This window comes from Lactuca serriola, chromosome 1 (genome assembly GCF_051521515.1).
Source record: "Lactuca serriola cultivar US96UC23 chromosome 1, Lser_US96UC23_V15, whole genome shotgun sequence".
Lineage (NCBI taxonomy): Eukaryota > Viridiplantae > Streptophyta > Magnoliopsida > Asterales > Asteraceae > Lactuca > Lactuca serriola.
The window spans coordinates 26,120,985-26,138,874 of record NC_136408.1 but is presented as its reverse complement, the minus strand read 5'-3'; the positions used below and the strand labels follow the sequence as shown (position 1 = coordinate 26,138,874).

Genomic DNA, 17,890 nt, shown 5'->3' with positions numbered 1-17,890 from the left:
CTTGCATTATGAGTTATGAGTCACTAATTTTGAATCTGTATTCTTGACCCACACAATTATATAATGATGATAGTAAAATACTAAAATTAACTGAAAATTTTAATGACATACAAAATAGTCATGATAGCACACTCCACAGACTAATTAAGACAAACGGATATTAACTTTTGAGATCAACAACAAAACATTCTCCAAAGGTCCACATTTACAAGTTGGAAACTTTTTGAAGTTCACCCAAAGAAAATTGCAAATGACAAGGACAATTTTTTGCAGTTACTCTTTTAGTTATAAGACATCTATGGACTAGGCTTTTTTAGACCAACTTTGTTGATCGGGCTGGCTTTTGGGGCCCAGTCTTCGAGCACCTCTCAAGACTATAAACCTTAAAATCTGATCTATGAAAAAGAAAATCAAAACTATAGTATATACCATTTATGCAATAAGAAAAAGGTATACATTTTTATGTATATGTACATTTCATGTATAAAAAATTTAATTCGTTATTGTAAATGTACATTTTTACGGTGGGTGTGGGGGTGTGTGATGTCGTTGACATCTGATTTGGCATGCTTTGTTGGTGGCTAACTTCTTGTGTCCTTTCTTGTTGTCGGCGGTAAGGTGCCTACGACATGTTTTTTGCAATTCAAATTTGAGACTGTTAGACTTACATTTAATTGTTTTTTTTTATTTATATTTACCACTATATATATACCAACCTTTCATCATTTTTACCACTACAAAATATCTATCTTTACATACCTTCTTTTCTAAACAATTCTCTCGTTCAAAATATCTTCCTACAACTCAAGAAAGAACCCAAACGTTGCCAACTTTTCCAACCCAAATTTCGGTTACAATATGTCGTTACCTTATCGCCCATAATTTGATCAACTAATTTACTCTCCTAAAGTAATGTTTATAGGTGTTCCTGCCTATTGTTCACAATTCCAAGTTTCCACCAAACCTTAACTCATTTCCACAACAATTCTAATCCAATCCACCATCTCCAACACCCCCAACCGAAACCCAATTCCAGTTCCAATTCCAACCACCATCTCTAACACCCCCAAATGTAACCCAATTTGATTCCAAACCTGAACCCAAAGCTCAACTAAAAAGGAAAGGTAGGGTCGAAAGCAAAATACAGACTCAAGAAGAAGAAAAAGAATTAGCTAAGGTTTGGGTGGACATATCTAAAGATAGGGCCACAGGGAGCGACCAATCATGGGATCGGTTTTGGTTTCGTGTAATTGAGCAATTTTGTCGTTGTAAGAAACGCAATGGCACTTACCGGTCACAAGATCAATGTAACACAAAATGGGATAATATGAACAAACGTGTTACGCTTTGGAACGAAATTTACTCAAACTTTCATAACCAATAGGCTAGTGGGGAAAGCGAATCCACTTTGTTGAAAAAAACTCACCTGGAATTCGAATATGACATGTTAAGGCCTTTTAGATTCTTAAATGTTTGGGATGTTGTCAAAAAAGTATTAAGTGGAGGTCCATTATAGAAATGGACAAAATGTCCAAACCTTCAAAAAGAAGCAAAACTTGTTAGCATTCGACCTCACAAAAAATGTCATAAGTTGTCGATATCGATCTTAACGTTGACATTGAAGAAATATAAATGCCTCAAAGCAAAAATAATACGAAAAACGATATCTTCAGATTCGTCTATGGGTACTTGGTTGTCAAACCAATCCAATAGAATGGTGTCACAAATGGCACAATTAAGTTAGACTTTGGACAAGCATGTGATAGAAACCTCCCGAAATAACATTGTTAATGCAAGACGTGAGTAAGCGGTTTTGGTGGCCGAAGCGGCAATTAGGGCTAAATATAGTTTGTATGTTTTTAATCTACAAATTTATAACTTTTTCTAATTTTTATTATGTAATTTTAATTTCACGTTATTTTCTATTTTTAGTTTTTACTTATGTAATTTTCAGTCTTATGGTTAATCAAGACTTAAGTTTTATTTTAATTAATATTTATGTTTTTTATTATAAATAAAATAAATGTAACATTTTTTTTAATTTAGAAAAAATAGTTTGGATGACATGGATGACAAATACACCTTGCTCACAGCCAAAAAAAGGCAAGAATGTCAAAATCATAAGAACCAAAGTAAATAGTATACAAAACTCTATAACATACGCTTTTATGTATATGTAGATTTCAGGTTAAAACCCCAGGTTTGAAATCCATCACAGTCTCGATCTCTGGATGCATTGTATAGGATTGGAGTGTGAATGTCTCCTGCCTAAAGATACCGGTTCCTCTAAATGGTGTAGCATTTCTGAGGAGGTCGAACCATTGGAGGGCCCACTACCATTACCATGTTCAGTTTTTTGTGAGTAAATAGATACAGCTTTTGTTAGGAGCTCGGTTACAGCATCCTTGTACTCTTCCGAATGATATCGATAGTGACCTGCAAGAGCATGATACATTTCTGAGTGACGTAGGGTTAAATCTCAGTGGATCCTAACAACTTAGTAAAAAGTAAAATCCCATGCAAATACATCCAAACAAATAATTATGTTGAGGAAACTGCAAGTATTACCTACATGAGCGGAGCTACTCCATTTTACAAAATTGACATCGCCACCAAGGCTTTGTAATTGCTGAGCAAAGTTGGAGATGGTTTGGTAAGGAGCAATATCGTCGTTTTCTGAGCAAAGTATTAGATATGGTGCTCCAATTCCCTACAATTTATTTTGAAAATAAGAAATGGAAAAAGGGGTTGATTGGTAAGAAATAGGAACTTACTATAGTTGAATACAAAGTGTGCCAATATTCTGCACGTTGGGATTCCCATCTCTCAGGGCACAAAGCATCTAGGCCAGATAAGATACCATTTGCAATCCATGTTAATATTATAGGAGGATGTGAGACTTTAAGAACGCTTGGGTGAAGAACAAATCGGGTGGCCAAATCTTTTACGAAATCGATAGGACATGAATCATACATATGTCCGGAAATACAATTTCTAATGACTTGATAATCCTCCTTCACCATAAAAAATCAAACATTTTTTCAGATGACAAATTAAAAAAACACTTATACTATCATCATTTTATCATATTTTATTAGTTAGCTCATTATACTTTTTTATAAGTTAAAAAAAAACACATTTTCCCCGATTTACCGCGACAAGGGCATTGTGTATATATATATATATATATATATATATATATATATATATATATATATATATATATAAAAGTAGGATCAAATGAGAACACCAAAAAGGTTGAGAACGCGAGAACAAAGTATATTCATTTGCGATTCCATGTATTCATTTGTGGAGAAATGATAAATTTGTACGCCTTTAATTTCAATTGAAGAGAAAAAGCATATTCATATTGATTGTGCGTAAAAATTATAATTTCTCCACAAATGAATACATAGAATTACGAATGAACTATTATTAAAGTAATGGTAAAAGAATAACACTTTGGTGACTAAATCAAGAAATAATAAAAGTACATTGTGTTTTTCTATCTTTTGGTCTTTTTCAAAACTATGTAACTTAGGAAGATGGTGAAAATAAAAAATTGTGTTTGTTGTATGTTGCCTTTCAAAAACTCGTGGCTTGATGATAGGAATCTAGAAGGCCCAATACTATTAAAGCAAGAGTTATATCTAGAAGGCCCAATAAGGGGTAAAACAGTAAATTCATTTAGGTTGGTTAGGATTATAATAAATAGGGAGAAATGGGGGATGTCTGATGTCGAGAAATTTGATAGTGTTTGTATTGGCTCTTAAGCTTTCGGCTGAGAGAGAGGGAGATTCCCTGGGCAATCTTTTAGATTGTGTTCATCGTGTAATCAATTAGTTAATTTCATCTTCTTCTTCTTTTCGATTTTCTCTGTTTGATCCTATTTCATCAAACCCTAATTTATGTTCTTCATCATTGGTCCGACCTGCCCTTGACCTGCTACATTCTACCATATGAGGATGGTTCAGCCAACAATTGAGACTCGATCTAAGGATTTACGTTTAGATGATCATGCGGAACAGATTTTGAAGATTAAAGCTACTATGAATGAGATTCGCACAATTCGGGATCGTGAACGAGAAGAAGAACGTGAATTCCAAAAAGCAATGCTGACTTGGATGAAGCAACAGGATCCTGAGTTTTTCTCTGATGTTAGCAATTTTCCAGATTCGATTGTGAAGTTACTAGAACCGGTGGTTGATGATGCTTCTAGGATAAGTTGTCGGCAGCTCCAATGGTTTTGGATGAGGTCGATCATGAATGTAGCGACACATCGCCAGAAGATGAAATATTATCGGTGGTTTATGCGTCGGAATTGGAATCCAAAACACCACCGCCGTTTCTACAACCACCTCTATCATTAACAACGGTTGAAGAGACGTCTGACATGGCTAGCGATTTTCAATCTTATCTTCCTTCCGATGCAATTCCAGTTGAGTTGATGGGTTTGCCCTGTGTGGATAAGAACATCAAGCTACTCGAGTTCTATGGATTCAACCCTCAGCAGAAGGCAAAATTGTATTTCAACATTCACGGTAATCCTTTTCTTCATCGTATTACCCAAATGTCTGAATCAATCACAAGGGATGGATTTCAATTTGACGTGTTACAACGTTGTAACGGTTTTGAAATCCAACATTTCGTTTCAAGGAAATCCCATTAAAGTGTCTCTTACATCACGACCATCTGGAAGTGATTTCCTAGTAGAGGTTCAGTTCCTTAAGTGTAACGATCTAGGTGTTCGACCTCTTCCACATACAGAATGGGGAGAACGAAGGAAAAAAAGGTACAATCTAGTCAATGGGGTCATATTGGATAAGAAATGGAAACAAGTTAAACACTATATGGAAGAAATACAATGCAACATGGTAGTAATGAAAGGGTCAGAACCAAAAGGTCGTAGACTCAATCTGGGACAATCTGATGACCCTCAAATACCCTTCTTTTCCAAAGTTTCCTCACCAGGGTTAATCAAATCACAAAACAAGATACCCAACAAACTAAATAATCCTCATACCCCAATGCATTCATGTGGTGATGGAATTATACCCCTTTCGCTAGTACTAGACTCGTATTCCAAACATTGTGATCAAGGTACTTATAATTTTGGTATAAGAGTAGTTTCTTTAGATTCAAGCTTTGTGGCAGAAGGTGAATTATGGGTTGTTTATACAAGGATGTTAAAAGATGGGTTAAATTCTACAGATAAATTCTATAAAGAAACTCAGGAGATTCAACTTTCAAAATTCAATGAAACTTGTAATTGGTCTCTAATGGCAAAAATGATGAGGAAGAAAACATCTGAGGCTGCTCGACTGTTGTTCCAGAAGCCCAGAATTCTTGATCGTCTTATCACTGAAGGCTTATTGGTTATACTACTACAAAGCATATTTCGTACAAGTCGCACTCTGCCAAGTTGTGTTGGAATTAACATCAAGCCAGGAGACGACCATAAGGTCTTTATTGATCAGCAATGGATGTACCTGAAAGCCTGGGTAATTAACTATGAATATATTTTGGATGCATGGATATGTGATGAGGGACGTTTAGACATGGTCTTAGGAAGGGTTTGGCTCAAAACCCCGTGTGAGGTTGATCAAATCAAGGACAAGTTAGCGATAAGCTTGAGGTGTCAAAGAGTGTTGGCTCATCCTCAAGGGCAAGTTTGGATAGTAGTGGGATCAGTAAGTCATCATCTTAGGGATCAGCTCCGTTGGTGGCCAAATGGAATTGTTTGGGCTAAGTTTTGGTATGCTTCCAACTTCAGGGGGTCTGGGAAGCTTACATCTGAGACTATGTATGGTTGAAAACCACCAATGGAGAATCATTGTGTACTGAAAGCAATGAGTTCTCTCGTTGAACAAGTTTTGCTATTAGAACAGGAATTGAGTGCTTCGGATTGGAGGATCCCCATTGCTATACTTGTTATATGTTCAATCATTACTTACTGGAAAAAGATTGAATGGTGGTTAATCCTGTGGATAGGGTACACAGCTGAGAAGGCCACAGTGGAGGAAGCATGGGCAATTGAGAGCCAATTTCTTAACACAAGTCTTGAGGACAAGACTTTTTTGATGGCGGGAGTAATGATAGGAATCTAGAAGGCCCAATACTATTAAAGCAAGAGTTATATCTAAAAGGCCCAATAAGGGGTAAAACAGTAAATTCATCTAGGTTGGTTAGGATTATAATAAATAGGGAGAAATGTCACAGTATGGGGATGTCAAGATATTTGATAGTGTTTGTATTGGCTCTTAAGCTTTCGGCTGAGAGAGAGGGAGATTCCCTGGGCAATCTTTTAGATTGTGTTAATCGTGTAATCAATTAGTTAATTTCATCTTCTTCTTCTTTTTGATCTTTCTCTGTTTGATCCTATTTCATCAAACCCTAATTTCTGTTCTTCATCACTTGATCAATCATATTAAAAACATGATACAAAGGAAATAATAAGAATAAAGACCATACCAGATTTCCATGAGTATCACACTTTGAGTCGATTATCTGTACCAAGAAGATGTCAAGTAAATCATCACCAAGAAGCCTTCCTTTCGGTTAAATACCATAAAGACAAATGTTATACAATTCACTCTCGATTAAATGTTGTATAATAACTTTAATGAACGTATCCCAAATATATCGACCTCTATTCCGGAATCACTGACTAGTAAAAACTTTGGCTAGAAATTAATATTGTGCATCGATCATGGAAGGGATACTGACACATTAACCTCACAAACTATTTCGAATTTGCTCATTCAGTCCCAAAACTTTTTTTGGTGTTTTCAGGGGCATAAAGTAGATGTTCATCTGCTTTTTGGTCTCTGCTGCTACCTGATATAGCAGGTTTTATAAGCCACATCAGTTTTGTCTTATGTTTTTTATTCGAAACAATTACTTAAAAGTCAACATGTGTCACTAGACTACACCGCACTATGCGTTTCCTCATTTTTCAAATGATCCGAGATCGAGATCAGAGATGCTTGTCATTGCTCAAAGACTAATGCAAATCACAATGAAATGTCTCGAGAAACAGTTTCATCTAATCTTATTAGATAATCGTGAGTACTTGGAGCCTAGATTTGTTTCTAGTCTCACATCCAACCTTACTGTTCTTCTCACATCAACAAGTCGGACACAATTTTCGTGATGATGGAGTTGTAAAATTCGATTCAATTCTCCGGCTAGAACTCGTTTCAATTATCTGGCCAGAAATCACCGTTAGGGTTGGTGAAGGAGGTGAACTAGAAGAAGTTGAAATGGGTAAATCTTAATTTTGACTTTTAAGTTTGACTATTTGGTTGAAATCTATTATATTAGGTAGGTTGCTATGCTATGCATAGCAGGTACCGAATAAAGAGGTATACTTTATTTCCCCATAAACCACCAAAAAAAATTGAGACTCAGTGAACAAATTTGAAATAGTTTGTGGGGCTAATGTGTAATTTCCCCGTCATGGAATACACAAAAAGATTTTGCCCGGACAATTTTGAATAAAATATTCCCAAGTTCGTTAACCATGCATCCAATGGCAGATCAATAATGAAATCTAATCGGAGTCCATTACTCATAAAAAATATATAACAGTATAAAATTATAAAAATTTATAAGTATTTTTGGATATATTAGTAAAAAGATGTCTGCAATAGCTATTTAATGTAAAAGTGGATGTTAAAGAGGAGATTTTTGAAGTAAAAATATAAATATTTTTAAGGGATTTTTAGTAATAAATATGATGGGACCCACTTTCAAGTACCCCACTAAAAAGGGCACCATCGTTCCTCATACACTTGGTAAAATGGAAGAAAAAAAAACAAAAACCATTAGGACTTAACGGAAAACCACATTTATTCAACGACATTTTCTATAAAATAAAAACCTGATTAAGTCATTTCCCTATTAAATCCATTAAATAAAAAAATGCACCTTATCATCGTAACTAATTCTTTGTAAAAAAAATGATATACACAAATACACGGAATATTTACCTGCAAAACTTTGTACATACAAGTTAGGGGGCCACCAGAGAAAGACGCAAAGACAACCGGGCATGGCCTTTCTTTTAGCTCCTTCATATACAAAACAACAAAATTTTGTATAAAGCCTATAAATATATTTTATCATACAAAAAGAAATCATAACTAATCAAGAAAAGGACATACAAGCAGTGAATATTTCCAAATATTGTGATATTGTCTACAAACTCAAGGAGGATATAATTGGCCATAGAACATAGGCACAACAAGTGGTCAGAAGTTATGAAACTTACCTTAATAAGCTCATTTAGAAGGTCCAATGCCAAAGGAATAGCCTTATCAGGGAAGAACCTGTGATCCAATCAATTGCAACATCTTTTACAATCACTCAAAAACCAAAAGTCAAACCTTTAGATGAAAGCAATTCCTTTTAGTAAAAAATAGCTCCATGACTTAATATAAGAAATTTGCCACTTGTAAGATTTGTATAGATTTCAATTTTTAATCATATTTTCTCCAGAAAAGTCTTCCAATTCACGTCAACAAATGGAAATCAAATCGGTTGATGTCAAAAGTCAAAGTGTAAATTGTGTAACAATTGGAGTAGTTATTAAGAGCATCTCTTTTGGTAAAATTATGATACGACTGAAGATTATTCTTTCCACAAAACTAAAACTCGAAATCGGGAATAACACCAGATGAAATGATATGAAGAATAGAGTTTATAAAAGAAACTAGTGAATGAGGGTTGGAGAATGGATAACACGTACATATTAAGAAATTGGGAATGGCATACAAGGGAATCCCAACCAAGAGAGGAGTAAAGATGAACATGTTTCTTCAAATTCTTCTCTTCACTTGACATCCATGCGAATACAACCACTATTCCTCTTCTTCTTTCTTCCTCTCCTCCTCTTCGCTTCCCCCAGTAGAATCTTCCCCCAAATCCCCGCATTCTCTCTCGCTGTTTTAACTCAGAAAATAAGTTTACAGATAAAATTGCACAATCATACTAACAAGCAACAATTGCAGCACATTCCTCCAACAGAGAGAGAGAGAGAGAGAGAGAGAGAGAGAGAGAGAGATGATTGTTAATATTTAGGTTACTCCTCCTGTATATCTCCACCCCGGAGATAGTGTAGGTTTCTATTCGATGATGATGAGTTGCATATATAAAGAAGGAAAATGTTGAGGTTGATGCGACGATTTCTATAGGATGACGATGTTTCATGACGATGAGTTCTAGATATAAGATATATAAATAACGTCACGAGTTCTAGATATAGAAAAAGGGTAATTTCTTTGGCACTTCATCACAAGTTCACAACATCTTTTGACTCTTTGTACATCATAATCAACGCTCCACTAAGTTATTATTGACTCTTTGTACATCATAATCAATGCTCCATTTAGTTATTATTAGATATAAATATACATTTAAATTATTTTTATTTTACACCTATATACATTTACTTTTTGTTTTAACAACTATGTAAACAATAATTTTTCTCAATATACAACAATTCATGTTTTATAAAGTTGTACAATACAACATTTAAAAACACAAATTATCATGTATGGATAAAAATTGTTATGTACAAATTAACTCCATTGTCAAAACAACGTGACAATGCTAATTCTCAACAATTTGAATTATTTTTATTGTTGTGTTTAATGTATTTGACAGTAAATAACAAAATTATCAAATAATATGAAATTAGGGTTTTCCCGCCGCGCATTGCGGCGTCAGCTATGAATTTAAAAAGTAGTAGAAAGCAAGTAGTTATATGTTGAAAATAAATGAAAATATAGTTTATGTTTCTATGAAAATATGTAATCTCGAATTTATACTGACAGATAAGTTTTTTTTTTAATTAATGAACGAAAACTTTAAATTTACACAAAATATTTAATACCTCGAATTTATACCAATACATACATAAAAATAAGCATTTAAAATTATTATTTTTTAAGTTAACAAACGAAAGTTATTAAAAAAAATCATATTATATATACTATGGAAGATAAACATGAAAGTTTAAAAAATAAAAGGGAACAACATTATATTTTACAAGTTCAAAGTCAAAATGGTTAAAATGACATTTTAAAAAGTAGAATATTTAAAATATCATTTTAAAAATAGATGAGTGCAAATTATCGAAACATTAAGTACTTTTTTAATAAGAAAAAATATATAATAAAATTGAATTTTATATAAAAGAAAATATAATTGAGTTAAAAGTTTAGAGTTACTTTGTTCTTTCTTTTTATCGTTTTTCTTTTTCGTAGTTGATATTAATGTAGAATTTTTATTTGATTTTGATTGAATTTGAATTTGTTGTTTACTTATCTTTATATGTTTTTATAATTTATTATTATCTCTAATATTTAATATTTTATACAAATTTTGATATATAATTAACATTGATATATTTTTATTTATAACTCAGTATAATTTCTAAATTTTAATGTAAAATGATTGATATTTATTGATTAAATATCCGGCCTCAGAACCTAGATTTATTTATACAATTAGAAATTTGATATTCCTAGACGTCGCTTCCAACGTATTAATTTTTTTGATCTCATAAACTGTATTTATTTTTATCTTAATAAATTAGATTTTTTATAAGTCATTTCTATAAAATATGTAAATTAATTTTTTAGAACAAGGATAAAGTAACCTTGATGTGTTCGTGAATGCTAATTTGAAAACAAACGGTTATGTGATTGTTAATACATATAATTAGCCAAGTCTAGTATTATCCGGTTTTGTTCATGTACCAAGCGTTATCTAAAGGTTTTACGTCTACTAACTTGGATGAAAATGTATACAAATGGTTACGTGTGTGCTAATATAGATACAGAATGTCCCGTATATACTAACTTGGCTGAAATTGTATCAGATGCAAAACTTTTAGCTATTCTTGGATTGGACGAATTATCCGAAGAGGATCGTTTAACCGTAGCAAGAGCGCGAAAAATTGAGCGTTTCTTATCACAACCTTTTTTTGTAGCAGAAGTATTTACGGGTTCTCCGGGAAAATATGTTGGTTTAGCAGAAACAATTAGAGACTTTCAATTAATCCTTTCCGGAGAATTAGATGGTCTTCCTGAACAGGCTTTTTATTTGGTAGGTAACATCGATGAAGCTACAGCGAAGGCTATGAACTTAGAAATGGAGAGCAATTTGAAGAAATGACCTTAAATCTTTGTGTACCGACCCCTAATCGAATAGTTTGGGATTCAGAAGTGAAAAAATCATTTTATCTACTAATAGTGGACAAATTTGCGTATTACCAAATCACGCTCTTATTGCCACATCAGTAGATATAGGTATTTTAAATTAACAAACATAAAACAATTTGTGATACGAATTTAATAGATGCGGAACATTCGGTATCTAAAATAACATTAACAGAAAAATATGAGAATATTTTTTCTATGAGATTAACCCTTATCAACAACATCTATTTAACAAATTTACTTTTTTTTGAAATGGAAATATTTGTTTGTCCTATTGTGATACTTTTTAAAGTAAGATAACCATTTTACTTTTTTTTATAAACCTAAAAAACAAAGTAAAAACTAAATTTATTATTGAAAATTTTCATTGTGTTCACAACTTTTTTTGCAATCTAAAATTTGTTTAGTTAAGATAAAATTTATATGTATGTGGAATAAAAGTAAAATGTAGTAGTTATATAATAATAATAATAATAATAATAATAATAATAATAATAATAATAATAGTAAATTGATAAATAGTTAAATCTTATCTAATAAATGAATGTTTTTTTGCCACTTGTTACATTTTATGGTTATTTAAATTCATTTTTTTTTCTAATTGTCATTTTATTTTAATTTAATAATTGCAATAAATATAGTAATAAATAAATACTCCCTCCGTCACAATATTATTGTCCACAGACAAAAAACACACAGATTAAGAAAAAAAACATTAATTACCATTAACTTTATTTAATAAAATAACAGTTTTGTCTTTGCTTTGCATTTAATGTTCCATTAAATGCTTAATTGGTTAAGTTAAAATGAGGGGGTATTTTGGTAAAAATACTATTTATTTTTAGAAGTTGATTATTATTTTGGAACAAATCAAAAAGGAAAGATGGACTATAATTTTGGGACGGAGGGAGTATTAATTTCACTAATAAACTTATCTTTTAATTTCCAAATTTCCAAAATTAAAGCTCATTAGTTTCTTTTTTTATTTAAATTATTTGTTTAAATTTAAAAGATTAAAAACATTTTCATTATAATAAATCATTATTTTTTTTTATTTTCTTATAAATTCAAAATTCTCAAATATTTTGACATTTATATATATATATATATATATATATATATATATATATATATATATATATATATATATATATATATATTTAAATTAACTCATCTAATACATGAGTTTCACAACAACTAGTAAGAAATATAAATTAGATTAAAAAGTTAAGTACTCTTTTATTTTGTTAATTTTTTTATAACAAAACAAATTATATTAAAAAAATATCAACGGAAAAATGGACCAAAACAAAGTATATAAAACAGAATAATGCAAGAAATAGAGATTGAGAATGAAACTATGAAACTAATTCAAAGCATCCACTAAGGGCAAATTGGTCAACACATGGACCAAAGACCAGCAACAAAGACTCCACCGATGAATATTGCGGACGGAAAAAGAAAAAAAAAAGTCTTCATGCTTTACAAAGACCAAGTCAATCACACGAATTTGCAGTGTCAATAGGAGTACGCAACTATTATTCTACACTCCTTGGACTTATATAGAACTTTCGGTTATTACTTTCATTCATCAAAAGTTTAATTTAAACCTTTGTTATATTAATATAGGGAAAATGACTTAAAAAGGTAATGAAGTTTAAAAAATGTAAAAAAAAACTATTAATACACAAAATATCATTAAAGTATATTTTGTATACACAAAATATCAACGAAGTACATATGTGTTCAAATAAAACCTTGTGAGTAATCGGTTACTGCAGGTAACGGAAAAATGTCTTAAAAAGGTAATAAAGTTTCAAAAATGTTCAAAAAATATCATTATATTTTAGTATAAAAAATACCATTGAAATTTCCAAAACATTAAAAAAAAACATTGTTGTTTTTTCAGAGTACCTTTTGTTAACTTCGTTGTTTCCGAATTATATAGAACACAATCATCGGAGATTAGTCACCATCGCATCAGTTCAACACCAGCTGTATACTCTCTTTCATTCCATCACTCGATCAGTTTGTATCTAAATCCATATTTAGGAATTCTCATGACATAACGTCACACTCGTTTCTCTTTTGTGTCTCTCTTGTGCCGCAACACGAATGAACGGCTAACCTTGATGTATAATATGTGCATCTATATAACGTATATATGTTTTAGGTTTGAGGCATATAATGTGATCGGGAAACAAGAATGTTTAACTAATGTTATTACTCACTTACTTCTCTTGTTATCACAAGAACGATCGAGCGAAGGAATGAAAGAGATTTGCACAATTGTTGTGAACTGATATGACGGTTCATGATTTCCGGTGATTGTGTTCTACATAATCTGACAACAACACAGTTAACAAAAAGTGTGATGTTTTTAAACATTTTGGAAACTTCGTTATACTTTTAAGTGATTTTTTCGTTTACCTAAAATATCTGGTTACCACAATGTTTTAGTTGAACACATGTGTATTTCGTTGGTATTCTGTGTACAAATTACATTAATGGTATTTTTTGTACTAAAAAAACATCAATGGTATTTTTTGAACATTTGGAAACCGGGTAACCTACAATAGCCGGTAAAATGGTATTTTATATACTAAAAAAACATTGGTTTTTTTTTATTGTATATTTTTGAAACTTCGTTACATTTTTAAGTCATTTTCCTATTAATATACTCATTTGAATTCTCTTTTAGCTTTTGATATATAATGCTTCATATTTATATGCATGTGTCGTTGTCATTATTTTATCTCTCCCAACGTTTTAATGTAAATTGTGTTATTATATTGTTGATATCCATCACAATACATTTTTTTGAATTCTATACTTATATTTGTTTATATTAGTCAATAAGTATACAAAATTACCTTAAATGGGGCTATAAACGGGCAGAGCTATCAATTCTCGATACAACCCACGACACGACCCCCGACATGACACAAAATAAATGGGTTTGAGTTGAATTTTTCAACCTGCCACCCGCCAACCCGTTTATTAAACGGGTCATATATGGGTTTCTCAAAAAATAAACGGGTTGACCCGTCAATCCGTTTATAATTTTAATAAAAAAAATTATTTTATTTTTAAATATATTTATGTATCAAATATTAATATTGAATAAGTATTATTTAATATATACTATTGATTCATAGACCATTTGACTGTTTTGACATTTTGACTCGTGGTATATGGCCTAAGGTCGTAAGTCGTAACCGGCTAAATTTGTAACCATTTTGCCCATTTGCCCTAAATAATAATTCAAAATCAACTCGCGTATGAGCGTATCTCCCTCTTCCAGACTTCCAGTCTCCCAGTCTCCCACAATTTCACTCTCCCCTGTGTTACTCTATTTTCGAAATCAGGTATCGAAATCGTCTTGGAGAATTGACTTTGTTTTTTGGGAGAAAAAAATGGGAATTATGGCTATTATTTTAGCACTTGAATTATCTATGTTAGTATTAATGTTTAGTTTGAACATGTTTCTATGAATGTTTTTAATTTTCATTTGGATGTTTAAGACTTAAGTGTCTAAAATTCGGATATATTTGCATCAACCATCAAGAATTTATTATGTTTAATTGTCAATTTTATTTATGGAATCTAACCTACGAACCCGCCAACCTGTGACCCCGTATAAATAAATGGGTTGACGGGTCGTATATGAGTTTATGTTCCGAACCTGCCAACCCGTGACTTGTATATTTAAATGGGTCGTGTTTGGGTTGACATATTTTGACCCGCCAACCCGAACACGACACGATTGTCAAACCTATAAACAGGTTTATATAACGAATTCTTTCATGATGAAACCGAAAAATACATCATTCAAAACTAGTTTCATAGCACATGGGTCCGTAAACAAAATATAAATCTAGTATTTTTTTTCTATTTAAAATTGTAAGGGCAAAACGCAGAATAAAAAAAATTATCTATCAGCATTCAGAAAAAACTCTTATATTTTGTTTATATCTAGAAAAACTCTTATATTTTCAGTTACCTTTCACATTAACCCAAACTATCTAGGTTTTTTTTTTTAAAATCTATCGAATAGTCTTTATGTTTAAAGCTCATAAACGATTTATTTCTTATCTTTTTTACTTAATTAAGTCTCAAAAACATCAATTATATTCATTTTGACATTTTTTACTGGTAAACAATTGGTCACCAACATAATATAATGACTTTTTTCATAAATATATCCAAAATATAAGGATTTTTTTTAAAATATATTATTTTAGTTTTTTTAATATTAGTTTATTATCTTAACATTTTTTTGTCTAACTGATTGTATCCATACATGAATCTTATGATTTTTTTTCTTTAATAGATATTATATGTTATGAAAATATATTTTTTTTCTTCTAAAAATAATCGTTTTATATTGTTTCTGTTTAACGGATTGTATTATTTTACATGAATCTTATAACGTTTTCTTTGTCTGATTGATAATATCTATTATGAATTTTTTTTTTCTTCTAAAAATAATTGTGTTTTATAATATTTGTGTCTAACATATTGATATGTAACATTAGTCTTGTGGTATTTTCTTTATCTAATAGAAAATATCTATTATGAAAATATTTTTTGGTATTTTTTTTTATCTAATAGAAAATATCTATTATAAAAATATTTTTTTGCTTCTAAAAATAGTTGTTTTATAATATTTATGTCTAACTAATCTTATGATGTTTTTTTTTCTCTGATAGATAATGTCTATTATGAAATATTTAGTTTTCTTCTAAAAATTAATAATTTTTATAATAAAAGTCTATCAAATTGCTATCTAACCTTAATTTTATGGTACGCTTTTTGTCTGACATTAAATACCTATTAAGAAAAGAGTTTTTTTTTTTCTAAAAAAACTGTTTTTTTTAGATTAATGTAAGATAACAATCTGTTATATAGAAATATTATAAAAACGATTATATTTTGAAGCAAAAAAATTATTTCATAATATAAATTATCAACAAAGAATATATATATATATAGTTAGTTTGGTTCAAATGTTTCTAGCAACTATTGTGTGCATGAATGCACCAATAGGAATTTAGGAATAATTTAATCATTAAATAAATTAATAAGACCTTTATCTTCTGCTCCGCTTCTTCACAACCTGTGACATCCCCAATTTCACGGCCAGAAAAGACCGATTTGTTTATACTTTGTTTCTAAAATCAGAGTAATCGTTTAAAGAAAACTGTTGCGGAATTTGTTCCCAAAAACAAAAATATGATAACCATTTATCAAAAAATTTCTCAAAGAGAAATGTATTTTCATTAAATAACAAAATCTCAGGATGTCATGTTCCGATACAGACCAAAAGCTTAAACAGTATAAAACAGAACTTACAACAGTCATTTATAACTACTGATCTATAATCCAAAATCACTCGTCAAGTCCACCAACTTATACTCTTGTGTCATTACCTGTAATGCAAAGAAAACTGAGTGGGTCAGGCTTGGGAGCTTGGTGAGCATATAGGGTTTTCAACCCACAATAATACATTTATTATTCAATCATCAAACAATCAACCCAAATACCCATCCCCATATCTCCTTTATTTCTTAAGGGTTTACCCTAAGAACCAATTATCCTTCATTCATTCATTCCTAAGGATTTACCTAAGGAATTGGCACGAAGTCCATTGCTGCCAAAGTTTATCTATCATGTACTAAATCCATAGCTATCAGGTGCTAACTCCATAGTCACCAAGGTTTACTCAACATGCACGAAGTCACATCGTCACCAAGGTTTATCAAATAGGCACGAAGTCGCATCGTCACCAAGGCTTACTCAAATAGGCATGAAGTCGCATCGTCACCAAGGTTTATCAAATAAGCACGAATTCGCATCATCATCAAGGCTTACTCAATAGGCACTACGTCTTATAGTCGCCATTATTTCATATACCCAACATATTTGTAGATATAAAATACATATACAGTTTAAATCATTTAACACCCGTGTAAAAACATCAATTCCAAGCCCATCTCAAATAGACAAATAATATATAACACATAGCACGTATTTCATAGCTAATACTTTATATTTATGTGTTAGAAGAAAGTGACTACACACTCACTTGATCAGAAGATGATCGGACAACACTACGGCTTGTAGAAGTAGTATTCTTCGGTAGATCTCGAAGATCTTCACAAAAATTGGCTTCTCGCAGGCAGAGCTTCGGCTCGGGAATTGCACTTCTCGGGATCTTCGGGGCTTCGGGACTCGGGATTACTACCGGGGCTTCGGGATATTTCTTGCACGAAAAACAAGGTAAAATGGGAGAGAGAGAGAGAGAGAGAGAAGAGAAAATGAGCAAAGGAATCGGCTGCCATCGCATGCCTTTTATAGGGTTGGAACCCTCACATTACGTTGGGCGTAATGCTCATGGGGCGTAGCGACCAAAAACGGCATCGCTTACGTATGCGAGGCACTCGAGTCCGAGGGGTTCATGCACCGGGGTACGCTGGGCATACGCCAGTACGCTGGGCGTACTTCGGATAAGATCAATGACTCCTTCGGATATACATCCGAATTAAAGATTAAAAATATATTTGAATTATTTAATAAACTTCAAAATTTCATATCTTCCTCATAAGAACTCCGTCTTCGACGTTCTTTATATCCACGCGTAGGTGAGACTACGTTCTACAACT

At 31.7% G+C, this 17,890-nt stretch overlaps 1 protein-coding gene across 3 annotated transcripts; it reads right to left on the bottom strand.

The window, feature by feature from the left end:
• Nucleotides 1-2,020: 2,020 nt before the first annotated feature.
• On the bottom strand, nt 2,021-9,177 carry LOC145078634 (uncharacterized). 3 transcript variants are annotated; one of them, XM_079023062.1, is made up of 7 exons: nt 8,750-9,172; nt 8,273-8,330; nt 7,992-8,072; nt 6,472-6,507; nt 2,775-3,014; nt 2,569-2,710; nt 2,021-2,436 (listed from the first exon to the last, which is right to left on the bottom strand). In XM_079023062.1, the coding sequence occupies exons 1-7, from the start codon at nt 8,932-8,934 to the stop codon at nt 2,213-2,215; spliced, it is 966 nt and encodes a 321-aa protein (XP_078879188.1). In that variant the 5' UTR covers nt 8,935-9,172; the 3' UTR covers nt 2,021-2,212. The 3 variants fall into 3 exon arrangements, with proteins under 3 accessions (XP_078879188.1, XP_078879189.1, XP_078879190.1); XM_079023064.1 differs by having other exon boundaries at nt 2,249-2,436; nt 2,573-2,710; nt 8,750-9,177; XM_079023063.1 differs by lacking the exon at nt 6,472-6,507 and having other exon boundaries at nt 8,750-9,175.
• Nucleotides 9,178-17,890: the final 8,713 nt, after the last annotated feature.

Excerpts from the sequence above, each read along its gene's own strand:
- LOC145078634 (XM_079023062.1), bottom strand. The coding sequence starts at position 8,934 with ATGCGGGGATTTGGGGGAAGATTCTACTGGGGGAAGCGAAGAGGAGGA. Across the intron at positions 8,331-8,749 it reads CATTCCCAATTTCTTAATAT|GTTCTTCCCTGATAAGGCTA; the intron begins GTACGTGTTATC and ends ATTGGATCACAG. Across the intron at positions 6,508-7,991 it reads GTATGTACAAAGTTTTGCAG|ATAATCGACTCAAAGTGTGA; the intron begins GTAAATATTCCG and ends TTCTTGGTACAG.